The sequence below is a fragment of the Tupaia chinensis genome, unplaced genomic scaffold, assembly GCF_000334495.1.
Source record: "Tupaia chinensis unplaced genomic scaffold, TupChi_1.0 Scaffold000065_1, whole genome shotgun sequence".
Lineage (NCBI taxonomy): Eukaryota > Metazoa > Chordata > Mammalia > Scandentia > Tupaiidae > Tupaia > Tupaia belangeri.
The window spans coordinates 979931-1007118 of NW_006159523.1; the positions used below are offsets into that span (position 1 = coordinate 979931).

The window sequence follows — 27188 nt, forward strand, 5'->3', positions numbered from 1 at the left end:
TTGTAAGTGTTTAATAACAACTTAAATTTAGAAACAGTATAGGACTCTCCAGCCTTAAATGTAGTAAAAATAAAATTAAAAATATGCAACGGTAACATGCTAGAAAGAGAAAAATGACAATTTATACATAAAAGGAAATCATACATTTTAAAGAAAAAGAACTAAAAATCCAATCCTATAAAAAATAATGTTTGAAAGCAGTATAAAATTTAATAAATCTTTTCAATTACAGATAATTATTCACTGTGTATGAATTTAAAAATTTCACACCAATATAAACTCATACTTTAATTTCATTTTTGACAAAATTTTTGAAGTAACTTCGAAAAGGCAAGCAATAAGGAACATAAGAGAAATAATTATTTGAGAAAACATGCCATTAATGTCCAAAAACATCTGATGACTGATAGAAACCATCTTGTTTAAAAGTTGCTTTCTGGATATTGATGTAGGTGATATTCTGCAGATACTTCAGGTGCGTTTGTCAATTAAGAAGCATTCAGGCATTTTGTACCCATTGCAGGTAACATGTTAATTATTTACCAGTGTGAATGTCTCACAGAGTATATGGTCACTATTAAGGTTTTTCTGAATTATTTGGTGTAATATGTAGTAATAGAAATTGAAATATTTTATTTTTCAAAAGTCTATAAACCACATTTCACTACATAACAGTCAATAAATCATTTTTAAAAAGCAACATCTTCCCCTATTAACTTTATTTTAACATTAAGATGATCACACTTTAAAAATCTGTAGTCATAAGTAATTAAGGCAAGATTCTTCTCATTGCAAAACTGTGATGTGACTAGGTATATGAGACTTGTGACAGTGCTCATGAATTTACCTGGTTCACTATTTTGTATTTAAATGATAAAAAGTAAGCTCTCATTTACTATATAGTTTATTATATTTGAGAAGAAAAATGAAACATTTTAAAACAGTTAAAATATTCTAAATGCACTTAATTGAAGCTATGTAACTTTTAAAACCATGTCCCACTATTTATAATTTATTGACTTTCTAAAGGAATTTTCCTGTTTCCAAAAATGATGGACAATTTTTTAATGATGGATTTTTGAGATATTGAATATTGCTTAACTGCAAATTCATTCTTATCATTTCTAAAAATAATACTCAGTTACTATTTAGAACATAAAAATGAAAAGTTTTTTTCTGGTTATCATTCTTGGCCCCAGAATCTATATTTAAAAACTTGGACTTACTAGCTTATTTATTTCTAGTGGAACTGTCTACTACATACCTAATTTAATCCTAAGCAATACATAGTATCCAGCTTTCCAATGATAGTGTAGATTTGATGGATTTGCCTCTTTTTCTCTGAGAAAAATGAACAGGATAGCAAAATATTTTCATTTCTTTTCTCAATACTTTAAATGTTGTCTTTTGTTTCTTTGTCTTTGTTTTGTGTAATGTTTTTGAGTAACAAACTGATCCTTCAGAGAGGACCGTAGTGAACATTTGTTTTCTGGTGTTAATTTGGGAGCACAGGCTGTTTGGTATCCCCTATTATTGTCTAAAAATCATGTGTGTAGGAAATTATGGTTTAATTCAGATGTGTTTTCCCTCACATGGGAATGAAACATCAAACATAACAATAAACAAAAATAACAAAAACATTGCATAGCGCAAGAACAAGGGGTCTCAATAATCACTCTTCCACACTTCCGAAGTTGGGTGATGGTCTCCCAACTGTGCTGAATACTAATCTGCCTATTCAGAAAATACTGATGAAAATTCTGCTCTGTAATTTCTATTTTTTAAGTATTTCATAGAGATAAAACACTATTGAATGAGAAAGGTAGAAGAGGACTTTGTTAAAAGTAATTCTGCTAATATTAAAAGTAATAATTATGAATCATGACTTACATGACAAGTTTTAACTATGAACTTCATTACTTTCAAAAAAACTTGAATGAGCTATAATGTGACTGTATATATTTGATATTGCATAGAAACAAAACGGCAAATTCATTGCAGATGACATTGGAAGTGAATTAAATTTTCGTCAGATCCTATTTATAACATAAACATGAAAAGTTAAGGATGCAGGTATAAACATATTATTGAGGATTGAGTTTGTTGTTTTATCAATGAATATGATATTAATATTGTTCCATAGTTACATAAGATGTCACAACTGGATTACCTGAATTAAGTGTTTAGGAGACTCGGTACACTATTTTGGCAACTTCTTGGGAATAAGCAGTGAGTTCAAAATACAAACTTCAAAAAAATAAATTGGGCTTGAGCTAAAAATAAAATACACAAAAATTTTATTTAAAAACTAGAAAAGAGAAATAGTGCAAAAATTGTTAACATCATCATCATTGTTATTGTTATTAGAGAGGTTTTTGCCATAGGGCATGTGCTGTCGCTGAAGAGACAGAGAGAGACAGACAGAGAGACAGAGAGGGAGAAACCATCCCCTACAGGGGATGGCCATGCCTCAGTCCCTTCTCCTCCTTTCTCCTCTCAGGATTTTGGGCATGCACCCACACCCATCCGGCATGAGTGCTAAACCACCAGGTCTGAGATTCAAACTGCGGTAGATTACATGGGAGTTCAGCAGCATAACCATTATGCCATCTGCTGGTCCCAACATTATTATTATTTAATATTTATTTGTTCATGATAAAGTGTGAGTACAAGCATGCGAGAGAGAGAGAGAAGAGAAAAACACCTTCCACTGGACCTGGTCATACCATGATCCCCTTCTTCCAATCTTCCAGCTTACCAGTATCTTGAGTCAATGAACTTGTGCTTGTCATGTTTCAGGCCAGCTGGGTAGGGATATGAATCTTGGTACGCATGTGACTTCCAACTGAAGTTTGGCATGCTACGGACTGCATTGCAGAGGCTGGGCCAATCAATAATATTATTGGAGATTATGCAGTGAAAAGGCTCCTAAGGAATAGTTTATTGGAATATCTGTAAAATAAAGTACTTTAAAAATTATGTTTCAATTAAAATGTATGCCACATAAACCTTCCTAAAGGATTCAAAAAACTACTATAAGTATATTTACTCCTAGGGGTCAAAACATACACAATTAAATATCTGTACACTTAAACCAAAATTGTTATAAAGTGCATGACCTGAAACATAATATGCAAACTATTATTAAGAATAATGTCTGAAGGTATTAAAAGGTGATATCCAGAACAAGATGTGTTTTAGGAAAGTACCAAAACTTAACATTTAGAAATCTTGTTAATATTTACATTTTCTCAATATGTCAATAGAATAAAATGAAACACATAAATTTTTTATTTATTATAGAAGTCCTTTAACAACATTTAACCTAGGTTCTGGATGGTGACCCAGTGATAATACCATTCTATGAGAGCTGATCCACATGAAAAAGTTCTAGGGTCTTTCCTGTATTCCTGCCTGAGTACCCCAGGGAACTTGTGTGCCATGATCTGAGACTGACTGAGGCTAGAGGGTGGATAGCAAAGTCAGACTCTACTGGGGATGCCTGTCTCTCTGTCTCTCTACAACTCTCTATCTCTCTGATTCTTGGAAGAAGTAAATAAAGAGATTATAATGAATTTCTGGGTTACAAATATAACAACTTAAAATACACACACATGCACACACACACACACACACATTTAAGTTTCTGGGAGCAGGTGTCATGGTGGCTAAGGCACTGGATCCCACATGATTGACTCTGTGGTTAAAGTCTCAGACTTGGTGGCCTGACTAACACCCCAGGTAACACCCCAGGCAGGTGTGCATGCGTGCCCAAAATCCTAAGAGGAGGACGGACGGGAAGGGGTTATTTGTGGCCGTCCCCCAGAGGGTGATCTTTCACTTCTGTCTCTCTTTGTCTCTCCTGTGAGCGCACATGTCCTATGGCAAAAAATAAATAAATAAATAAATAAAATTACTTACCCCACCTCAGCCAGCCCTTATTGCAGGCTCTACATATAGGGAGATCTGGTTGGTCCAGATGCATTGCAACTGTGTTGCCTCTTGGCCTCATACATCCTTAGTACAGTACAAACAGAATGTGAGGGTCAGCCACGGGGTAAGGAAATTGGATCCCACAGTACCCACTGTGTGGTTCCAGTCGCAGACCCTGCATCTTGAAAATGCATGGGATGAGTGTGCTTACCCAAAATCCCAACGGAACGGAGAAATGGAGAAGGAATTGTGGTATGACCATGTACCTGGGGGAGTGTTTTCTCATTTCTCTTTGTATCTCTTTCTGGCATGCACAGAACACTCTCTGGCAGATTTAAAAAAAAAAAAGAAAGAAAGAAAATGGTACAGCTAGTATTCAATAAGTAAAGCCTCATATAATACTGGAACCAAAGTATAGTCTAAAGCAGAAATGAAAAATAAATGCCCTCTTTCATACTGTTGTTTCATAGTATTTCGAAGTAGGGGTCTATATATGAGTATATAAACTACATGTGTGATAAAGTTACAGAAAATTAAGAAAATTATTTAAAAAGGTAAGATTGTGTAATGTAATAGTGCCCACTAAATAGTACAACATTTTAAATTTTCCTTTGGTCATAGGTAAAAATCTAGCTATTTTCACATTGGTTATGTGATGTAACATATCCATAACACTATCACTTTACATGAAGTTAAAATATCTAACAGAATATTTTACATATTTATTTATGCTATGAAGATGAGTTTTGTATCACATTCCACGAGATCAAAGAGCTAGATGAAAGCGACAGGCTAAAAGGCGTCCCGAATTCGTCTTCTTTAAGTAGATTATACTTTCATTCCGGAAAATAAAAATGCCGGGACAATCAAGCTGTATTCAGAAGGAAACCAAACATTTCTTCAATGACCTGATGAGTAAACAGAATTTTTGTTTTCACTTTCGTTCTTAGTGTGTAAATGACCGGTGTGGGAAGGAGGAAAGAGAGAACTTCCAGTGGTTTACAAAATATTAATATAATAAATGAGCTGACATCAGGGTAATTGTCTTTCCTAGCTGGTGCAAACAGTTACCATTTTTCAAATCAATATTCTTATTATCTTGACTGATACTAAATATCATTTCCAGAAGTAAAAGTATAATATCAGTGATTTAAAAAAAAATTTACACTAAAATTGTCTAATGTGAAGACATTTATCTCTATGTACAATATTTTTCTTGCCTGAATTTCAGAGATGCCACACTGTGATCCCTGATTTTCTCAACTCCCTTCTGATTGTGTCCATCCTTTTTAGTTTTCCTAAATCTCTCCTTCTCTCATCCACTTTCATCTCCCAACTGCAGTTCATATATCAATGACTTCTAGAACTGTTTTTCTGTCCATTCCTGTCTATGTTTCCAGCTAAGCAGACAGCATTTCTACTCAAACCCCTCATGTTTAGTTACACTGAATTTGCTTTCCAACCTTCCCTTTTGTCAGTATTTTTAGCAAAATTATTATAACTTGCCATATATACTACAGATACCATCTTTAATTAATTCTATTCATTAGACTCAATATCCCATCAGTCATTAAGTTTCTTTGGTCCCATGTGCTAAATATCTCTGCCAATTTGTCTCTATCTTCATTCTTTTCATCCTGGTGGGGACCTGAATATCTCCTGGAGTGGATCTTATTGACACAACTCTCCAGAGGGTTGTTTGTGTAAAACCAAACTGTTTCATAACTCTTCAAAGCACACATACAACAATATGCCTCATCTATTATTATTATTATTATTATTATTATTATTATTTAGTCAACCCTATTTATTAGGTAAGCCTGTAGGAATCCAGGCAGTTTCCAAGACAGAGAGATTTTAGTGGTGGAGCAAGGGCCAGAAGAATATATCATCTTCAGGAATTAATCACTCTGATAACATATTAAGGACTCAGTATATCCTTAGGAAAATTTGGGGACCTGGGACACCTTATCTACACTTATCTATGTTGGGAAGTACGTTGTATCATCCTGTTTGTGCAATAATCTCAGCAATTTCCAGATGATTTCTCATTAAAAATAACTTGCAATTGTTGATGTCTTTTTGTGTATCACATCAAGAAGTTGTGATTACCACTCGCTGATTAAGTGCTCCATTTCCAGATCAAGCCTAAGAACATCCTCAAAAGAGCATTCTAAGATGCAGTTATTTGGGAGGATAATAGGATCTCAAATAAAAATAATGATTGTGTCTTTTCCAAAACTTAGAACTTGTGAGTGTCCCATAGTACAGAATCCAAACTCTGCAAAGTGCCCTTGAAGAACATTCTACATATACACTGTGCTCACTTCTGCAGTGCAATTTTCCATTTTCAGTTTAGATGCCATGTCTTCTCACCCCAAAATGTTCATGTATTGTGTTCCTTAGGCGCTTTATGGACTTTGGGTATTACATTCTTTCTCAGTGCTCCTTATACTCTCACTCTGCTTGTCCCTCTGCCCCACAAGAATGGAAACAAACAGTGGCAACACAAACACCCCTTCTTACCCACCATGGCACCTCTAGGGTCTGAGGTTGCTTGGAATGTTCTAAATTCCAATTAAATAGGTGTTAAGTGGATGCATCTAAGAAATTTATTAGTTTTTTTGTATTTCAATATTTGTCATATGTATGAGGGTACATTAAAAAGTTCATGGAAAATGGAATTAAAGTTGAAGTTTGTTTTAGTGCGAAAAAATTTTGAAATCTGTGCATATTTTTTTAAATAGAAAAGGTGTTTTCTTTACTCATGATAAAGTACATATATGTATGTGTGAGTAATAGCTCTTTAGCCCCACCAGATCTTGGGCATTTCTGCTCCTGCTCAGTGAGTTTCAGGCCCAGTGGGCTGGGGATTCAAACCACATTCTCCACGCAGGGTCTGGCTTCTCTTGAGCAGCACATTACCTATGCTCCACAGAGATGAACTCCTTGCTTAACGCTTTTTATTCTTGTTTATTATTGGAGGGCACATATACTTGCCAGAGAGAGGAAGAGAGACAAAGTGAGAGAGCAAGAGAGGGAAGAGAGTGAGGGAGAAAGCACATCTAATGGGGCATGGTTATGTAACAATTCTTTCTTCTCCATTTTTCCGTCCCATTGGGGTGCACACACACAGGTTGATAGTGTTATCCAAATTGCCAGGTCCAGATTTAAACCACTGTTGGCCGTGGCAATCCAGCTCCCTCGGCCACCAGTCTAACAGCTGGCTCCATGCTTATTTTATATATGCATTTTTCATGAGCTTTTTAAAGACTTCTATATCCTGACCTTATATAAATTTTCAAAAGGTGTATTTCAAATGTTAAATAAAACTATATATATGATATAGTTTTTAACTGACTAAATATACATTTCTATATAATTAATGCAAAAAATTACAGTATGTATGACATTCAGAATATGTCACATCATTTTGTGAATTGTCCTTTTGGGAAACTTAGACTATCTTTGCATCTGCCCTTGACCAAAATACCGTATTTCCATGAGTCTCTCAACATTTTTGTCCTACTATCATGCTAAACAAAGAAAGGAAGCAATGACACTATGGTCTAGGTCTTTTTCTTTTTTTTTTTTGGTTGTTCGTTTTGTTTTTATTTTTATCTTGCCAGGGGATGTCTATGTTCATTGGAGAGAATCAGAATGAAAGCTAAAGAAAGTGTGAAAGCATCCTCCATGGGGCTCAGCCACCTGACAGCCCCTTCTCCTCTACCTCTCAAGTTCCATTTTATTTAACAACTTATTCCTCAACTAATTCTAGAAATAGGTTTCACTGTTCCCTGCTATGCAATTCAAAAAAAGAAAAAAAAAACCTCAAACTTATTACTTGCTTCAAATCATGGTGTGCAACAGTTGCTTCTTAGACTAGCTGTCAAGAATGTGCATGTTTAATAAAGGCCATACTTACGGTTGTGGAGAGTGAATATCAGAGCTTTTTTTTTAATCAAGATAATTAATCTGGGACTGACATTTAAGTAAGCTGGCCCATGTGTGCCTCTTCTTAAGGAAAAAGTGCACATAGTGCAAAGTGATTGATAGCAGGAAAATGATTTTCTTTTTTCCCATGACTATCTTAAAAGTCAAATATTGTTTGTAGCTCCATAATGTAATTAAGTTGAAATTCACAACTCTGCCAGTATTTGACCATCTTTAATCTACAAAATATTCATTTTATTTATTTTTCTCTAAAGTGTGCTCTTTCTGCTTTTGTGATTTTTACATGGTGTTGTTTGGTTTGGTTCACACTTTCCCCATTAATTCACATAATTTTTAGACAACAGTGAACTCATTTGCTGTATTCCCTCCCTGGAAAATGTTCTCCTTCTCCTATATCAAAACTTCCATTGTTTTCTTTTATTTATAAATGTTATTTTTGAACTCATATAGCTATATCTACACTTCAGCGACTATATTACTTATTTCTCCACCTGTCCTTGTCTCTATGACACATATTCTTGTTTGCTTTTTGTATTCATGGTATTTCATAGTATTTACACTATTGTTTTGTACTCACACCTGCAAAAGCAAGAGCAGGTCCAGGACAGGAACAATATAAAATGGGAGACCACTTGCACTATTCATGTTTCACCCTGACTGTGACATCAGCTTGCATTCAAATTCTAATCCAGCAACTTTATTTTCCAAAGATACTAAGCTTATCTGAAGCCTAGTATTTATAAAATAGGAGCAACAATTAGATTTGTTCTAAGGACCATTATGAAGATTAGCTCAGATAATGTATAAAACAAACAGCACCTAGCCCATAGGTAAATTCCTCTTTAAATCTGAACTCTTTCATATTTTCTAGGCTGACATGTATGTTCACCATAGACTCAAATACTGTAGGTAAGAAATTGAATGTATTGTGTCAGGAAGAAACTGAGCAAAATTCTACCCAGAGAGCAAGGAGGAAAGTAAAAATCTAAGTGTTCAAAATTTGTCATAATATGCAAGTATTCTTAGATTTCTTTTGTCTGTATCTCAAACCTTGATGGTCCTGTGTATTCGCTTTTATTTCTTGCAATAGAGCGGGCGCCACCACGCCCCTTCCCTTTTATTTCTTAATCTGTCTTTCTCTTTTTATAAATGCATAATAAGTACAACAATGGGTCCCAGGTAAATAAATATAAGTAAACAGCCTAGAAATCTAACCAATGCAACAAAAAATATTTTTTCTTAGAATTTTATTTGAAAGTAAAAACAGTAACTTTACAATTGTTGTATTAAAAGAAAAAAAATGAATACCCCCAGCTGGAACTTATGGGCACATTAATATGTTGCTTTTTTAGGCATTTGTATTTTCATGAAAAGTGTACTTGTTCATGGTTAACTCAATAATTAATGTTGGATGGTCTCATAGCTTAATGGTTAAGGAAGCCAGAATCCACATAGCCCATCATTGGTCAAATCCCTGTCCTTGTGCCTTGAAAACTATGGTACATGTATATCTGTGCCCCAAATCCTGGCAGGTTGGGGAAATGGAAGAGAAGGTGTTATGGTGTGACCACATACCATTGGAGGATGTTTTCTCCCTCCCTCTATCTGTCTCTCTCTGATGAGCACATGTCTTCTGGCAATTAAAAAGAATTACAGTGAATGATCCTTGATATGCTAACAGATTTTTTTATGTCAGTGGCTTTCTACTTTTTTGTACAACAGAGGAACTCAATAAAACACAACTTATTGAAAATCCAATTTATGAAGCCACTATAAGTGGAGACACATTTACTGAAAAGAGGGCACAATCTTGAAAGATATGTTGCTTTTTTAGGCATTTGTATTTTCATGAAAAGTGTACTTGTTCATGGTTAACTCAATAATTAATGTTGGATGGTCTCATAGCTTAATGGTTAAGGAAGCCAGAATCCACATAGCCCATCATTGGTCAAATCCCTGTCCTTGTGCCTTGAAAACTATGGTACATGTATATCTGTGCCCCAAATCCTGGCAGGTTGGGGAAATGGAAGAGAAGGTGTTATGGTGTGACCACATACCATTGGAGGATGTTTTCTCCCTCCCTCTATCTGTCTCTCTCTGATGAGCACATGTCTTCTGGCAATTAAAAAGAATTACAGTGAATGATCCTTGATATGCTAACAGATTTTTTTATGTCAGTGGCTTTCTACTTTTTTGTACAACAGAGGAACTCAATAAAACACAACTTATTGAAAATCCAATTTATGAAGCCACTATAAGTGGAGACACATTTACTGAAAAGAGGGCACAATCTTGAAAGACTACACTGTACATTTAGTTCACTTATACATACATAAAGTGTTAATTAAAAATATTTTCAAATATATAAAAAGTTATATATAAAATGTTAAAGTTATTCCAGTCCTTTTAAACCTTCATACACAAAAGGAAGACATTTTCAATATTTAGCCAGCTGCTGATGTTAAATACAGAACATCAGACAGTAAGATAAAATATTCCTTGTCTAAAAATCAAGATGGCATAAACTAATATGATAAACATAAATTTTAAAATTTGTTATCACTCTCAGCTTAACAAATATGCATGCAAAAAGATTACTAATGACATTCAGGACATTGTGTTCTGTAAATATTAACGAGAGAATGTTTTCATGAGGAAAACATAATATACAAGTATTCATTGTGGGACAAGCTCTTTTGGCAAGCTAAGAAATATAATTCTAAAAATTAGATAATGGTACATTCATTTTTCAAAGTTAGAAAATGTGTAAGTGGCAAAGGTAGTATGCAGAATTTTAAATATTGAAGTCACTGGCCCTCCCTAGCCTATACAAAATGATATGATACTCCAGAATTAAAGCGTTGCCCTGATAAAATGCAATAGTGATATTTATTATTTTAAGCATGTATTGAATGAAAATAGGTTTTATTTTATTATACGATTTATTTAACAATAAATGATTATGATTGAATTAAGAATATGTTATGAGGGAAAATACAGAGAAATAATGTACAAACTGTGTTAGTCTTATAAAGTTCTTTATACATGTGGAGAGAGATTTTTTTTTTTTTTTTGCAGTGTAATATTATAAATCTGAGTCTGCCATCTTGCAGCTGAGGATATTTATATTTGACATTGTTAAAAGCACTTAATTCTAGAAAATTCAAAACAATAATGTCTATAATTAATTTACTTTGATTTTCATAATCAATTACAACCTCACTAAGTGATCCTGACACTGTATATCTTGTTCCTTCTTTTTTTAAAAAATGTGGGGTTTTTTGGCTTTCGCTATAGTGTGTGTGTGTGTGTGTGTGTGTGTGTGTGTGCTCTCTGGAGAGAGACAGGGACAGACAGTGAGAAGGAAAGTAAGAAATCACTTCCCATGGCTGATGGTCACCCTGCAATCCCTTCTCCGTTCTGCTCCTGGGATTTTGGACGTGTATCCTGCAAGATTTTCAAGCCTCCATGTCTTAGACTTGACCTAGTTGGCCATGTGGAAGTTCAGCACCTTAACCACCACGCTACCTGCTGGCACCCCAGTATATCTCTCTTTTGACAAAAATAAACTACTTGACTGATACATTCATGTATTGCAAGAAAACAATTAATAATGAACAATTGTTTTTTTTTTTTACATCTGTATTACTTCAGGATAATGAACTGTTGTTTTTTTTTTTTACATCTGTATTACTTCACTCTTTTATGATCTGAGATTCAGAGAGGAATTTATTTGATGAAGAACATTTTTTTTCTATAATGTTTATGGGTCAAAGGAAATATATATGATTGCTCCTAAGCTTTAAGTGCACTATTTCCTCAGATCAATTAAAAAACTCATTACTTTAGCAAATACTTTAGTAAGTCAATAATTGCACCACAGTTATGTTGTCAATATAAGCAGGCAATATATAACTTTTTCAAATCATAATGGCTGACATTCAGATGAGGAAGCAAGAAGGAAAGGAAGGAGCAATATTGGCAGGGATGCTGGGAGAAAGTCTTGATACACAGCAGCAAGGCTTTGAGAGCTTCTAACCAACTCAGCTTATGGAATCTACCTAATCCATCAGTAAGAATTTGGTTATTATGTAATTTAACACTCTTTTTAAAGGAGGCAAGTAGGCATTTTCTAGCCTGAAAAAAAATTTTAATCTTTTTCTACCAATTTGAAAACTTTCCCCTGCAATTTCCTAAATAATTTTGATAAAACAACCTTAATAAAATCTAATAGTAATAATAGCAACGACCTTATTCCTGAATCCAAACAACAATAAAAACCCAATCCCTATTTTTTTTTCCTAGGTAATTCAAACCATCAGTGCAGTAGATAGAGATGAATCCATAGAAGATCATCATTTTTACTTTAATCTCTCTGTGGAAGACACAAACAATTCAAGTTTTGTGATAATAGATAACCAAGGTAATGGCATTCACTCATAATGGTTTTTCGTTTACTCTTTTTGAAATCAAGTTTCATTTTAATGGAATTGTGACACTGATTTTATGCTATTTTTGCAACATGATAATATTGATAAACACAGCAAAGAGTGACAATAAAAATCGAAGATAAAATTCAAAGTGTAATTTTAAAAATACTGCTCCTATTGTCTTTGCACTTCTTCAAATCAAAAACTCTGTTTAAAGTCATTAGTGGCTGTAAACCCTTGTAAAGTATGAATGACCCTGCAAATAAAATTGCTGGTCTGACCCTGGGATTCCTTTCATGTCCTCATCTAATTCAAACTTCAACTATGTCTGAGGAAGGAAATGACAGACTTAACTTAAAGTCCTGTTAGCTTGATTGATTCAAAGATATTGGAGTCATTATTTAAGAGCTATATAAGTATTAAATTGGTTTGGGCTAGTTCTTCTTTTTTTCCTTCAAAACAAAATGATTTCATCAGTCTTAGGATAAAATGTCCTGATGGCGCTTGTGTAGAGAAATCAAACGTCCTTTACTTTTGTCAAGGGGTAAAGGAAGTTTATGAAAAGTCACTCTGTTCCTTTTTCATGTGCTTGGCGAGAGATTTTTCTTTTTTTTGTCATACTATGGGTTTGTATTTTTTTCTATTTATTTCTCAAAGATATGAAACACTATAGGATTTATCTCTGAAATATTTGTAACCAAATACCTACAACTGTCCTTACTTAATGATCAAGGTTAAGCTTTGGTCCAGAGGAGATCTTTCATGGCAGAGTAAACACAAACATGTTTTTTTCTTTTGCCCTTTTCAAATTCCCCAGTGAAGGGAACACAAATACACTCAGGATAAAAAAACCCAAATCACAATATAAAAAACGTAATAATAATAATAATAACAAGTTGTATCTTGGATTGGTTTTTATTTAAAATAAGTTACTGAGTCAAAATAAGTATATTGAAATTTAAAGAAAATTGATTGGATTTAATTTGCTGAGGAATCTCATAAAGTAATCTAATAAAACATTAAATGTAAACAGTCTCTCACTTTTTAAATCTGCATAGTAAATAAAATAACATAAACCTTATATATTTTAAGAGCATGATAGAGAATTTGCTTAAAGAAAATGATTTGGAAAAAGTCATAAGTAAGCATGCATTTCAAAAGGATTCTCTTTATATTTATCTTACTGCTAAATGTAATTTTACTTTTTTAAAAGTTTGTCTTATAGCTACAGAAAATACTTTCAAAGATGGCAATACAAAAAAAAAGACAAAGCAAAAATGAAAACTAAACTGAAGGTGTGACTCAGGGCACAGGAAATGATGCACAAAAAGATATATATTTTTTTCTTTTTTTAAGAGGTTTTCGCTACAGGACGCATGTGCTCGCCAGAAAGACAGACAGAGACAGAGAGAAAGAAAACAGGAAATCACCCGGCAGGGAGGATGGCCACGCTGTAATCCCTTCTCCTCCATTCTCCTCTCAAGATCTTGGGCACGCACGCACACGTGTGTTTAAGCCACCAGGTCCAGGACTTGAAACATGGTCGACTACATGGGAGTCCAGCATTGTAGCCATTAAAATAACTGCTGGTCCTAATATTTTAAAATACTTTGAGGTTTGGCGGAGAACAACTTCCTATGTGTTGAAGTACATATGGCCCCTATTTGTTCATTTTTCAAATATCCTCTCTAGAAGGATGAATCGGTATGACTGAGGTTTAATCATTTTCTGAATTTTAAGTAGCAAATAGGTTAATAAAGTCAAAGTGAGATGAAACATCCTAATAGAATCTTTCCTATCAAGTAAAATTAATTCTTATGTCTCATTTGAAATTACATTATTTGAGATCATGTGCTATAATAGGTAGAGAACTCTGAAAACTTTGTGTATTCCAGTATTTGTAAAATAATGGGTTCCAGGTACATGAGCAAATTCACTATGTCATGCATAGTTAACCCAAATGAAATGGACACTATTAGCATAAATTTAATGCTAGGACCCCTATGAAATACTGATGTCTGATTTCAAAGCTGTTTTCTTTCTACATTGCACTTATGTTTCTAATCTTTGTCAAAGCTATTTTGGAACCAATTTATGTAATTTATCTAATTACATAATTAGGGTATAGATACAATTGAAAACAATAACAGTTTTGTGGTGTATCTTTTAGTTGTCTTTTTATCAGAAGTTTCCTCTTACTTGAATTTATCACATCTCTACTATTGGATCGAGTACATATGGCTTATGAATTTCTTTTCTATTGTTGAAAACATTATGCATGGATTTCTGTTTTAGATAACACAGCTGTAATTTTGACTAATAGAACTGGTTTTAGCCTTCAAGAAGAGCCTGTCTTCTATGTACCCATCTTAATTGCCGACAATGGAGTCCCATCACTGACAAGCACTAACACCCTGACCATATACGTCTGTGACTGTGATGACGATGGGAGTACAGAGAGCTGCAGAAATAAGGAGCTCATGCTTTCCATGGGATTCCGGATAGAAGTCATAGTTGCTATTCTGATTTTCATTATGATAATATTTGGTAAGTAGTGCTGAACTGATCATGTATTCATGTATTTAAATAACATAATAAATATACAAAATAGTTCATTCTATCATGGCAGTATAATGTGGATTTGTGTGTATGTTCTGGGTGTGCACTTAATTTCTCTTATGAATATATTACAATTGCAATACAAAATGGAAACTAGAGTGAATAGCTATGTACTTCAAGCTGAAAACCTATGATCCGTGAATTATTTGAATACGTGAGCTCGTGTGTGCACATCTGTATATGCATATTTTGACACCTATGCATTGCAACAAATAGAAGATATAGGAAATGAGCAATAATGGTGCTGAGCTTCTGTGGAGTTATTATTACATTCCAGGAGACAGTCTTTGGTGTTCTGTATGCATCATGCAATTCGATACACACAATGCCCTTATGAATTATTAACCATCATTACCTACACCGTATAGATGAAGAAACTGGAACTCAAAGAGTTATGTGATTTCCCAGGGGCCACGCAGATGGTACAGGATGTGCTGAGATTCTGTAACCACCACGCTCCGCTGTGCAGCACTACACTGCAACTGCCTGGAGCCCTAGGGGCACTGGGAGGAAAATGAAATCTACTCTCAGCAATTTTCAAATATACAATGCATTATTATTAACTACAGTTACTACCTGTACCATAGATCTCCTGAAATTATTTTCTAAAGTCTAAGAGCACTTTTGCATTCTTTTGCCAACATCTGCCCATCCCCCATCACCCTAGACTTGGTCACCAACATCCTACTCTCTATTTATATGAGTTCTGGTTTTCTATTTTTATTTTATTATTTTATTTTCTGTTTCCGAGAATGAGAGAAGAAGATAGAGAGAAAAAGACATAGGTATTTTTGATAGGGTCTTACTGTGTCATGTGATCCTCCTTCCTCAGCTTCCCAATTGCCTAGGATTGCAAATGCAAATGACCATGCCTGGTATGCTCAGGTTGATTCTGGAACCAAGCTCATGCACCCTGTGTGGCTTCAACCTCCCAACTGAGGCCTATACCTGCACACCACCCTGACTGAGTCAAGATCTGTGCTTTTTAAACTCAGCATACGACAGAGAGCATGCATATTTCTCTTTCAGTGCATGGCTTAGTTCACTTTCCTGTCTGATTTCATCCATGTTATCACAAGTGACAGGATTTTCTTCTTTTTGAGGGCTGAATAGTATCACATTGTGTACATATAACTCGTGTTTTATTCATCCATCTGTTGATAGAAACTTAGCTTGATTTGACTAAGTGAATGTTGCAATAAATGTGGGAGTACAGATCATCTTTTTGACATACTGGTTTTTATATTTTATATGATTTTTTTCAGTTTATTTATTACTACCATGAGTGAAACAGAGAGAGAAAGAGGCAGAGAGACAAAAACCCCAGACTCCCACTAGTCTCAGATCACAGGCATACATGTGCTCACTGTACCGGGGAGGTCTCTGGGATGTTGATCCGAAGCCTCCCCGTGTTGGTCAGTTTTACAGAGCATTGCTTTTTCTGACTATGTTGACATCTGGCTTCCGGACACACTGATTTTAAATATCCAGGTGCTGAATATTTTAACATGATTATTAAAATACATATAATTATGTGGGTAATAAATATATAATTAAATATACTTAAAATATATAATTATAGATCATTCTTTTTTATAGTTATTTAATTTTATTTATCAATTCATTTATTTTAATTTGTTCAGAGAGAGACACAGAGAGAGAGAGAGAGGGAAAGTGAGAAAGCAAGCCACCAGGTCCAGGACTCAAGCCATGATCGGCCATTTGGAAGTATCCAGCACCTTAACTACCACACCACCTGCTGGTCCCTCTTTATAGATCATTCTGCAATCTACATATACATCAAAAATTGCATTGTACTAATAATTATATTGTTTGTGATTTGTTAACTAAATACTAAAATAATTTTGAAAATGTTTACAAGAAAAAATAAGTGTTGGAATTGAGGAATGTAAACAATAGTCTGTAAACAAAGTACTAGACAAAAGAAACCTCAGTAAAATAGCTCCATTTAAAAAGCATATGCTCCTTTGTCCTGGTTTGCTTAACTGTCATTGCTATTGTTTCTGTAAATGGGTAAGTTACACTCATGTTCCAGATGACGCAGCTAAACTCCACAATGTCTTAATCAGGCCTTCAATACTATAAGTGATTAATCTTCATAACTTTGTCTACCCTCTATTTTTTAAAGAATTATTTTATTTAACTATTTATTGATTTTAATGTCAAAGAGAGGGTCAGGGTGAGAGAAACAGAGAGAGAGAGAGAGAGAGAGAGAGAGAGCGAGTCACCAGAACCAGAACTCAAAACTGTGGTTAGCTATGTTGGAGTTCAGCACCCTGAACCATCGCACCACCTGTCGCCCTCAGTCTCCCCTTTTAACACCAAGATAATGTAAACCCTGCTCTTGCTTCCATGGTGGATTATGCAGTTTTATCCACACAGTAACCAAAACCAGGCACGATTTACTGAGTATTAAGAACAAATAGATCAGCCACTGGTTCGCATATCCCAAACTGACCACTCAAACTACCATGACATGTTGCCTTCACTCTCTCTTTCTCATAGCTTCAAAAACTATGGATTTCTCTTTTACTACCCAATATTATCATTATTTTAGACCCAGGTTCAAATAATTTTTAATAATCTTTTGTTACTGAAATACCAAAAAATTCTGCTTCTACTCACAGTTGATGAAACAAGAGGCAGAGGCTAATACCAAGGGAGTTTATTTACACGGCCAGGTTAGAGGGAGACGGTTAGCGAGCTCCACCCCTGTCTCAACAAGCTGAACATGTGGTCTGTATTTATAGATAGCAGATACATGACACAGGTCATTTCTCGCTGCAATTAATTAGAGTAAAAGCTTCCCTGAGTAGTTACCCCAAATCCTGTTTTACTTCAAATACCCCTTCCTGGTTTCTCATCTGACTATTCCTCACACAGAGCTCCCTGTGACTCAGCTCTTGGTTGACTTGATCTTATTAGAGGACTTTCTTAATTTCAGACTGACTGAAGTCCTGCTGGCCCTCTGCTTCGCTTTGACCATAAAACCGAATGCAGAACATAGCTGGATACCAAAAGATAAAGCAAATATTTGGAGGGCTACAAGTACTGAACTTCCACATGGACCAACCTAAACCAAGCCTTGAAACCCCACAGACAAGCCAGGCAGAGCTTCATAGTAAAGAGATGAGAAATATTTAGTTGGCAAGAAGTACCAGTCAACCAATATTCAGCAATTTCCATTAAAATGTCATTAGTACTCTCTCAAATTTATTTTGGAAAATCATTAATTGGTCCTCTTTTTATTTTTTTTCCTACCATCTATCTCAGATGAATTTTAAAGTGTAGTATTTGAATTTAAATACAATGAGTTTGCTCATTTCTTTTTCCTGAGAGATTTTTGATGTAGGGCACGTGCCAGAGGCAGAAAGTGAGAATTCACCCCCGGGGGGGAGGGTCATGCCACAATCCCTTCTCCTCCATTTTCCTTTAGGGATTTGGGGCTTGCATGCATGCACATGCACCCAGAGTGAGTTTCAAGCTTCAGGGCCAGGACTCAGAGTGGTTAACCCCATGGAAGTCTGGCACCTTAAGCACTACGCACCTGCTGGCCCCAACCTTGCTTATTTCAAGAACACTATTCTCATAAAACTTTAGTTTACATAAGATATTACTTAATATATTTCTCTTTGTGATAATTTTAATAACATGACTTCATGTTTGTTTCATATTCTATAAATGAGATGACGATCCCTGGCTGAGTAAGGATTGGCACTTGATAGGCACTCACACATACGCACAGTTTTTCAACACAAAAATAAAGTATTCTGAAATTGTTCCATTTCTACATGGTTTTCAGTGGTGTTAAATTTTGTTATGTATTTAATAAATATTGATTTTGCACTAACCAGTATTATGATTCAACCACCTGATAGTTTTGAATTTCTGTAATGTTGTTATCACAGAACTCTGAACTGACGTTCTGATTTTGAATGGAAGCTTTATCTTTCCTGGGGATGTGATTTAATGTTTTGTTTTTTTGTGTGTGTTTCAGGTTTTTTTTTTTTTTTATATTTTTTTTTCATTTTTTTTTAATAGCATAGTCTAGATGGGTTTCATAATAATTCAATGTAGTGCTTTTAGAACAATGCTTGGCATCTATTTTCTAGTCAATAAATAATAGCTTAGGAAATAATTATGCCAAGGCCAGCAGATCGTATAGTGGTTACATCATTGGACTCTCACATGGTTGATCGTGGTGCAAGTCCCACACCCAGTGGCTTGAAACTCACACCGGGCACATGTGCATGCATGCCCCAAATCCCTGAAGAATGGAGGAGAAGGGATTGCAGCGTGGCCATCCTCCCTGGAGGGTGATTTCTCACTTTCCCACTCATTGCTCTTCTTCTCTCCGGCAAGCGTACATGCAAAAAACTCTTAAAAAAAATAATAATAATTATATCTTAGAATTTGGCCTCAGATGAGGCCTATCACACTTACTAACTGCTATTAACGTAGATGATTATTTACTAAGATTGACATGTGCAGTGTATTCGTATTGAAAATATTCTGATTCTATTTTACCCTATTTTAATATCTGATAAAAAAATAAATTTTAAACTAATCATCATCAAAAGCAGTTCCCTAGAGTTTTCTGATATTTATTCCCTAAATCATCAGTCAGAAAAATGGTTATGTTCCTGTCATTTGGCCAGTAGCTTTTGTAAATTTTCGATAACAAATGTGTTTCTTGTCTTATAAAATTTAAGCTGATGTCTTGAGCTTATAACAATAGCAAGGATTGAAAAGTTTATAATACTCATTAGGTGTCAATTGATATTCTGATATACTTTTTTTTTTTTTTTTTTCCTGGCCAGGGTTTATATTTTTGTTCTTGGGTCTGAAACAACAGAGAAGAAAGACTCTCTTCCCGGAGAAAGGTGAAGATTTCGGAGAGAATATATTCAGATATGACGACGAAGGAGGGGGAGAAGAAGACACAGAGGCCTTTGATATTGTAGAGCTAAGGAGCCGCACTGTGATGCGGGATCGCAAGGCTCGGAGAAGCACCACGGCGGAGATCAGGAGCCTGTACCGGCAGTCTTTACAGGTCGGCCCAGACAGCGCCATATTCCGGAAATTCATTCTCGAAAAGCTCGATGAAGCTGATAACGATCCATATGCTCCTCCTTTTGACTCCCTTCAGACCTTTGCTTTTGAGGGGACGGGGTCCTTGGCTGGATCCCTGAGCTCCTTTGGATCTGCTATCTCTGATCAGGATGAAAATTATGACTATCTTAATGACTTGGGACCTCGGTTTAAAAGATTGGCGTGCATGTTTGGTTCTGCAATGCAGTCAAATAATTAGACCATTTTACCATCAAAACTTAGAAACGTTGATGTGAATTTGAACAAAAGGGTAGTTTCTTGGGAAAGACTTGCTGTGTGGCTGTCCTGGGAGAAAAGTTTTCTGGTTTTCTTGGAGTAAATACTAAATGGTTATTACAATCTTAAAGAAAGATGTGAGAAGAGATGGTAACAATCAGCTTTGAAGTGCCAGTGTAAGCCAGCTGTAGCATGCCACTGAAAAATTCCTCTAGCATTTTTCATTAACAACCAATGCAAATTCCCCCAAATTTTTTAAATGGTTAATGTGAAAAACAGACTGAATTACTCTAACTTAATGTTATTTTATTTATCCGTATTTTCACTCTTACCAAGTAAGAGTAAAGAGTTTGTGTGTTAAGTTCCTGATGCTAATGCAGAAAAAAACTTTTAACAGTTCAAGGACTCCGAAAAATTCAAGTTTTAGAATATTTACTTTACATGAATGAGCAAGTTTCTGACCAAGATTTCATGACTGATTGTAATTTGGTATTTTAACATTTTTGCCAAGACCACATGTTAAAACAAGTTCCAGGACCAGCAGTTGGCGTAATGGCTATGTCACTGGGCTCCCATGTAGTTGACCACAGTTTGAGTCCTGGACCCTGTGGCTTAAACTCACACCAGGCACGTTTGCATGCGTGTCCAAGATCCTGAGTTGAGAATGGCGGAGAAGGGATTGAGGCATGGCCATCCCCACTGGGGTGGGGGAGGGTTGGGGAGTGATTTCTCACTTTCTGTCTCTCTGGTGAGTGCACATGTCCTACAGCAAAAACCTCTCCAAAAAAAGGAATAAATAAATAAATAAATAAAACTAGTTTCAAATTTGGACAGATTTCTGGTGTACATCAAATAATATCATACAGCATGAAATTATATTATTTTTGATATTACAGCTTTGTGCAAAAAAAGGAGGATATGCAAATATGTTTAGCAAATTTTTCATAGATTATTTTCATGAGAAATCCATAATATGTTTTTGTCATTTCAAAATACAAGGACAAGATATATGTCAGCATTATTCATCATTAAATTTAAAAGTGAAACTGGTGGTAAGTGTGAAACATTTTAAGTAAATTTTTATTTCTACTAAAAATGATATAGATAAGTGAAAGGAATATTGGATTCAGACTTGAATTACTGTTCCTACTGTATGTTATAATCAACTGCACTTTTACTATTCCTAGAAAAAGCATAATACAATTCTCCACATTTCTTTTACATGCTAAGAGCTAAGAATATGACTGATCCTTCAGAGCCTTATCTTTATTACTGACTATGAAATTAGGTGCAATAGTTACTTTTATTATAGCATTACAAAGGAAGTAAATGATAAGCTGTTGGACATAAAGCTTTATGGTAACATTAGATAATAAAACACTTTAATTTTAATTGACCTTTTAAGAATGATCCTTATTATCATATCTAGATCAAAGTAGACTTCAAAATTTATAGTTTGAGGAGAACAAAAGTAGTGAATACAATTTCTTAAACTTAGTGTATATGGTCATTTTGTACTAATAAACATGTGAGGCTGAGCTGAACCAAATTAGCCATATCTGCTTAAATCAAATATTTTGAGTAATTTTGAATCATGGATAGAGTAGTGGAATAGTTACAGTGTATTTTCCTTTATATACTTTGAATTTTAAACATCCACTTGATATAATAGGACAAAGTGTAATATCCATATAAACCAGGCACCATTATGTTGTGACAAAGATATTATCACTTGACAAAAGTGCAAGAAAGTCAGATTCGCAACACAACACTTTAGAATGATGTTAAAAGTAAGAGAGGGCATCTGCTATAGTACATCCTCATGAAATCACATCTATATTTAATAAGGAAGAGTGCATAATACCGAACAAAAAGAACGTGAAAAGAGCAAAAACTTGAAAGTAAAATAGAATCTATGAGTTGAGAAAAAATTATATTTATTTAATATTGACATAGACATTGAAACAGTATAGTTAGGAAAAGTTTTCACAAATTATTCTATGAAGAATTGCTTCCTGTATTTAAAAAAAGAGTGCTATGAAATATTGGTTGAAGAACTGGAAAGTATGATAACCGATGAAGCAATCCATGAAAACTAAAGTAGGAAAAAGTAGTGAGGTCTTTTGGGGACCACAGTAGGTTCTGTCCTGGTTGAAAGCTTTATAAACAATGTATACATTTGATTAACAACTTCTAGAAATGCGGGGTGATGCTATATCTGCACCAGTAGGTTTAATGTTTGTGTCATGGCACTAATGAATGTGTTCAGATTCTGGCTTGGTTAGTAGAGGAATCGTCAATCATAACATACATAAGAAAAGAGCATACATGGTTGCACCGCTATCATATTTACTCATCTAAAACTCTCCTTTTAACCATATCAAAAATACTGTCTGATTCTAGTAAGGAAGTTATAGCTTCTACTATGTATATTTGGTAATATTTCCAAAACTATTTTATCTTTTTTCCTAATCATATGGTTATTGTAAGATCTCAATTCACTGTCTCCTAAGCTGAAACCAATACATTAAGAACATATTTTTGTAAATTTTAATAAAGTCTAAATTAAAGCAGATTATTTGTGAAAATAATGTAGTTCGTATCAATACCCCCAGTAGTCAAATATCCCTTGTAGTTGACTCACAGATGTATATGCAAGCTTTAAATTACTAATGGGTAAAATAAGAAAATGTTTAAAGTTCTGTATAGGAATCTGAAAATACAAGAAATGCTAATAGTAATTTGTGCACATGATAGAATATCACAGACCTAGGGTTGAATTGATTCCCTTTTATTTAAATAACTGTCTAAATTTTGTTAAACTATCTAATCCTTCCTTCTAACCTCAGTTAGAGATCTGTAAAGTGAGGTGCAATCTATTTCACATGGTTGTGATGAAGAATGAGTAACAAGACAGGTAAAACAAACAGCACAAACACTACCTGAAAAACTGCAAGAGCTCAATAAATACCGGCACATCCTTACATCAGCTGGTGTTACTCTAGTGGGACACGCCGACCCCTTTCTTCCTAGCACTAAGTGACCCCGATAGCTTCATGATACATTTCAACTATAAAGCAAATTCTGGACTTGACGCATAGGCCAGGAAGTTTCCTTATTTCTGCAGTCTTTCCTCCTTCCTCTCTCTGCTTCAGTCACTTTACTCTTTCAATCTCATGTTTTATGCCTGAAACAGTCTCCCTCCAAACACTTCTGTTCTTCATTCCTCCATTTCATTTAGATCTGTGGTCAGCTGTGACTTTCTCAGGAAGCCCTATCTGGCCACTGTCTTCTCCTTATGGTCTTTGTTTTGTCTTGACTTTCTTAAATCATTTAGTTGCCTGGTATTAAATATCTATATACGTATGTATTGTTATTCTCCCTAAGTAGAATGTACACCCTAAGTAGGTAAGGAGTTACTTTTATTCCTTTATTATTTCTAACATTGTTTCCAGCCCAAGGTAAGTGACCAATAATATTTCTTAAATGAATGTAATAATGAATTCCAATCTATTCTACTTAGTCAAAAGTCCTTGATTTTTAATGATTCTTATTATGGAATTAATCTATTTTTCAAAGTAGGAACGACCTTGGGGAGTTATTGGGTAAAGATATTTTTTCAGAATCTCCTGGGAATTATATGTCTGATGTTTTAACTTGTTTGGACTCATTGCCCACCTTCTACCTGTGTTGAGAGGAAAGACTGGCAGAATTATATTGTTTCAGTCACAACAGGTCTTCTGATGATTGCTCTAGAAAATTATGTGTAAGTTCCCATGAAGTGTGATGACTCTGAAAATATGAGCTCTGTGTGAGAATCCTCCTTCATATTTTACAGCACAACTTGGTCATAAATACATTGTAAAGGTCATAAGATTCTTAAAACATACAAGGTAGCCTGAAGTTTTTGAATCTGGCAAGGAATGTAAACAAATTAGAAAAATAGAGGAAAGGGATATAGCTTTTTACATATTCAGGTATCTCTATATAGCTATCATTTATCTGTCTGATATTTTTATCTTTATAATTTTCTATCTATTTCTCTATCTACATATCTATTGAAACTGTGCTCTAGTAGAAAAGGTGAGACTAGCATCTGACTCACAACGTAGTTCTTTGAATTAGAATGTTTTGCTGCTTTATTTCCTAGATAGCTCCAAAGCTGGCTGGCTGATTCACCTGAAGTGGCAGAGAAGGGGAGAGAGCAGCAGCAGGGGGAAATGCAGTTCCTAGCCTTTGAAAAGGCACAGCTGCATGAATTTCCCATAGGTTAAGTGACGGTAGCTGTAAAAAATTGTGCACAGGCAGTGGGAGCTGAGGGCGAACTTAAATCAATCATCCAAAGAAATGGCACACAAGTCAGGGAACAACAGGAATCTCAAGTCCTTCTCATGTGTCTCCAAATACCTCCAGCACATGCAGCAGGTTAGAGGGCCAGCTGCCGGTGCCTGTCATCAAGGAGGACACTGGCTGTGAGATCAGGATGAGTACTAACATGTTTACTTTGCCTCTGTCGCTCGTCTCTCCAGCCCTACCCAGGGGACCAGAAGCAGACAGTAAGGTGTAGGACAGGAGGTGGAGCTTACAGTGGATGTGAGGCTAATGTCTCTCACTCAATGGAAAAGCCTTTCTTTTTCTTAATATTGAAAGCGACCAGAAGTCATAGAAATGCTGATATCTGGCCAAGGAGGGCATCAGAAAAAGTAATGCAAATATATATAAAACTGTACCAAAGAAAGCATTTTCATAATTCTTTCATCTCACAAAAATCACAAACTGAGTGTAGTAACATCTCAATACAGCATTTAATATATTTCAAATAATAATTTAAAATTCAATTTTATAATATAAACCATAAGCAAAACACACAAAATTAAATATAATTTATAGTGTCCTTCAAACATCTGAGAGCATATTAAAGTGGTATATTAAGTGTTTATGCAAATACATGTCACGCAGCTTCTTCATATATATTCATTCTAATAGTTGAAATATGAATTGTTTGCGAGTGCTCACTGATTGACCTCAGCTACAAATAAGACTGGACATAGAAATGACAATATATTTATGCTTAAATAGAAGTACAAATTAATAAAATGTGTTACTTGTAAAAGGAAAGGGAAATGATTACCCTGTGCGTGTGTAGTAGTGTTAAAAGTATTCATAATATCACCTCATTTGTGTTCTAGTGACGGTGAGTTCCCTAGGAAGCTCATTTTTCATTATTTTCTAGTTGCTGACACTCTTTGTTGGCTAACTTTGGGCAAGTTGTTTAAAACCTTCTTCTGATACCTTTATCTGTACAATGGGAACATTAAGATTGCATAAGTCATAGCATTGTCATAAAAATGATCAGAAATAATTTATAGAGAATGTAGAACTGTGCCAAATGTGTAGTAAACACTTGACATCTTACCCGTTACTATCATTGTTAAAATAATGATAACAATTGTTATTAATTTACCTTGAAGAAGGTTCACATACCTATCTCCTTACTTAAGTGCTAAAATTAATATGGATAATAAGAAGAAAATGAATTAACTCAGGACAGTAATTAGCTTGCTAATACTTACTGCCTCCTCACCTTGACCCTCCCAGGGTAATTTTCTGTTATTATCAAAGACAGAAATTAATTGCTCAAGTTATACATTATGTATGAGGTGTTCTGAGGCAAAGTCATTCCTCTATGGTGTTTATTGGGGAAAAAAAAAAAAACTATGAAGTTAACTAGTAACCAACAATGTATAGCATACTTTGATAGGAATAGATATTTAAAAAAAAAATTAAAAAAGAGTTAGCTTTGCTTACTTTGTTCATAGGGAAAAGAAATTATTTATGCATTTTTTAAAAAAACTACATAAAATAGAAAAAAGAATATGTTACTGGTCAGACAGAAAACTTTTCAAACATGTTAATATCTAATATCTGACATCAATAGTTCCAATTTTATATTGACAAATCTATATACGTATGTATTGTTATTCTCCCTAAGTAGAATGTACACCCTAAGTAGGTAAGGAGTTACTTTTATTCCTTTATTATTTCTAACATTGTTTCCAGCCCAAGGTAAGTGACCAATAATATTTCTTAAATGAATGTAATAATGAATTCCAATCTATTCTACTTAGTCAAAAGTCCTTGATTTTTAATGATTCTTATTATGGAATTAATCTATTTTTCAAAGTAGGAACGACCTTGGGGAGTTATTGGGTAAAGATATTTTTTCAGAATCTCCTGGGAATTATATGTCTGATGTTTTAACTTGTTTGGACTCATTGCCCACCTTCTACCTGTGTTGAGAGGAAAGACTGGCAGAATTATATTGTTTCAGTCACAACAGGTCTTCTGATGATTGCTCTAGAAAATTATGTGTAAGTTCCCATGAAGTGTGATGACTCTGAAAATATGAGCTCTGTGTGAGAATCCTCCTTCATATTTTACAGCACAACTTGGTCATAAATACATTGTAAAGGTCATAAGATTCTTAAAACATACAAGGTAGCCTGAAGTTTTTGAATCTGGCAAGGAATGTAAACAAATTAGAAAAATAGAGGAAAGGGATATAGCTTTTTACATATTCAGGTATCTCTATATAGCTATCATTTATCTGTCTGATATTTTTATCTTTATAATTTTCTATCTATTTCTCTATCTACATATCTATTGAAACTGTGCTCTAGTAGAAAAGGTGAGACTAGCATCTGACTCACAACGTAGTTCTTTGAATTAGAATGTTTTGCTGCTTTATTTCCTAGATAGCTCCAAAGCTGGCTGGCTGATTCACCTGAAGTGGCAGAGAAGGGGAGAGAGCAGCAGCAGGGGGAAATGCAGTTCCTAGCCTTTGAAAAGGCACAGCTGCATGAATTTCCCATAGGTTAAGTGACGGTAGCTGTAAAAAATTGT

General features: G+C 34.7%; 1 protein-coding gene across 1 annotated transcript in view; it reads left to right on the forward strand.

Moving 5' to 3' along the window:
• The window catches only part of CDH19 (cadherin 19), a 118578-nt gene extending 97755 nt beyond the window's left edge, over positions 1–20823 (forward strand). Inside the window, exons 10-12 of the mRNA XM_006141815.2 lie at positions 12193–12310; positions 14613–14864; positions 19778–20823. Coding sequence (XP_006141877.1) covers positions 12193–12310; positions 14613–14864; positions 19778–20268 — 861 coding nt within the window. The 3' untranslated portion in view covers positions 20269–20823. The remainder of the gene's footprint in view (positions 1–12192; positions 12311–14612; positions 14865–19777) is intronic.
• Positions 20824–27188: the final 6365 nt, after the last annotated feature.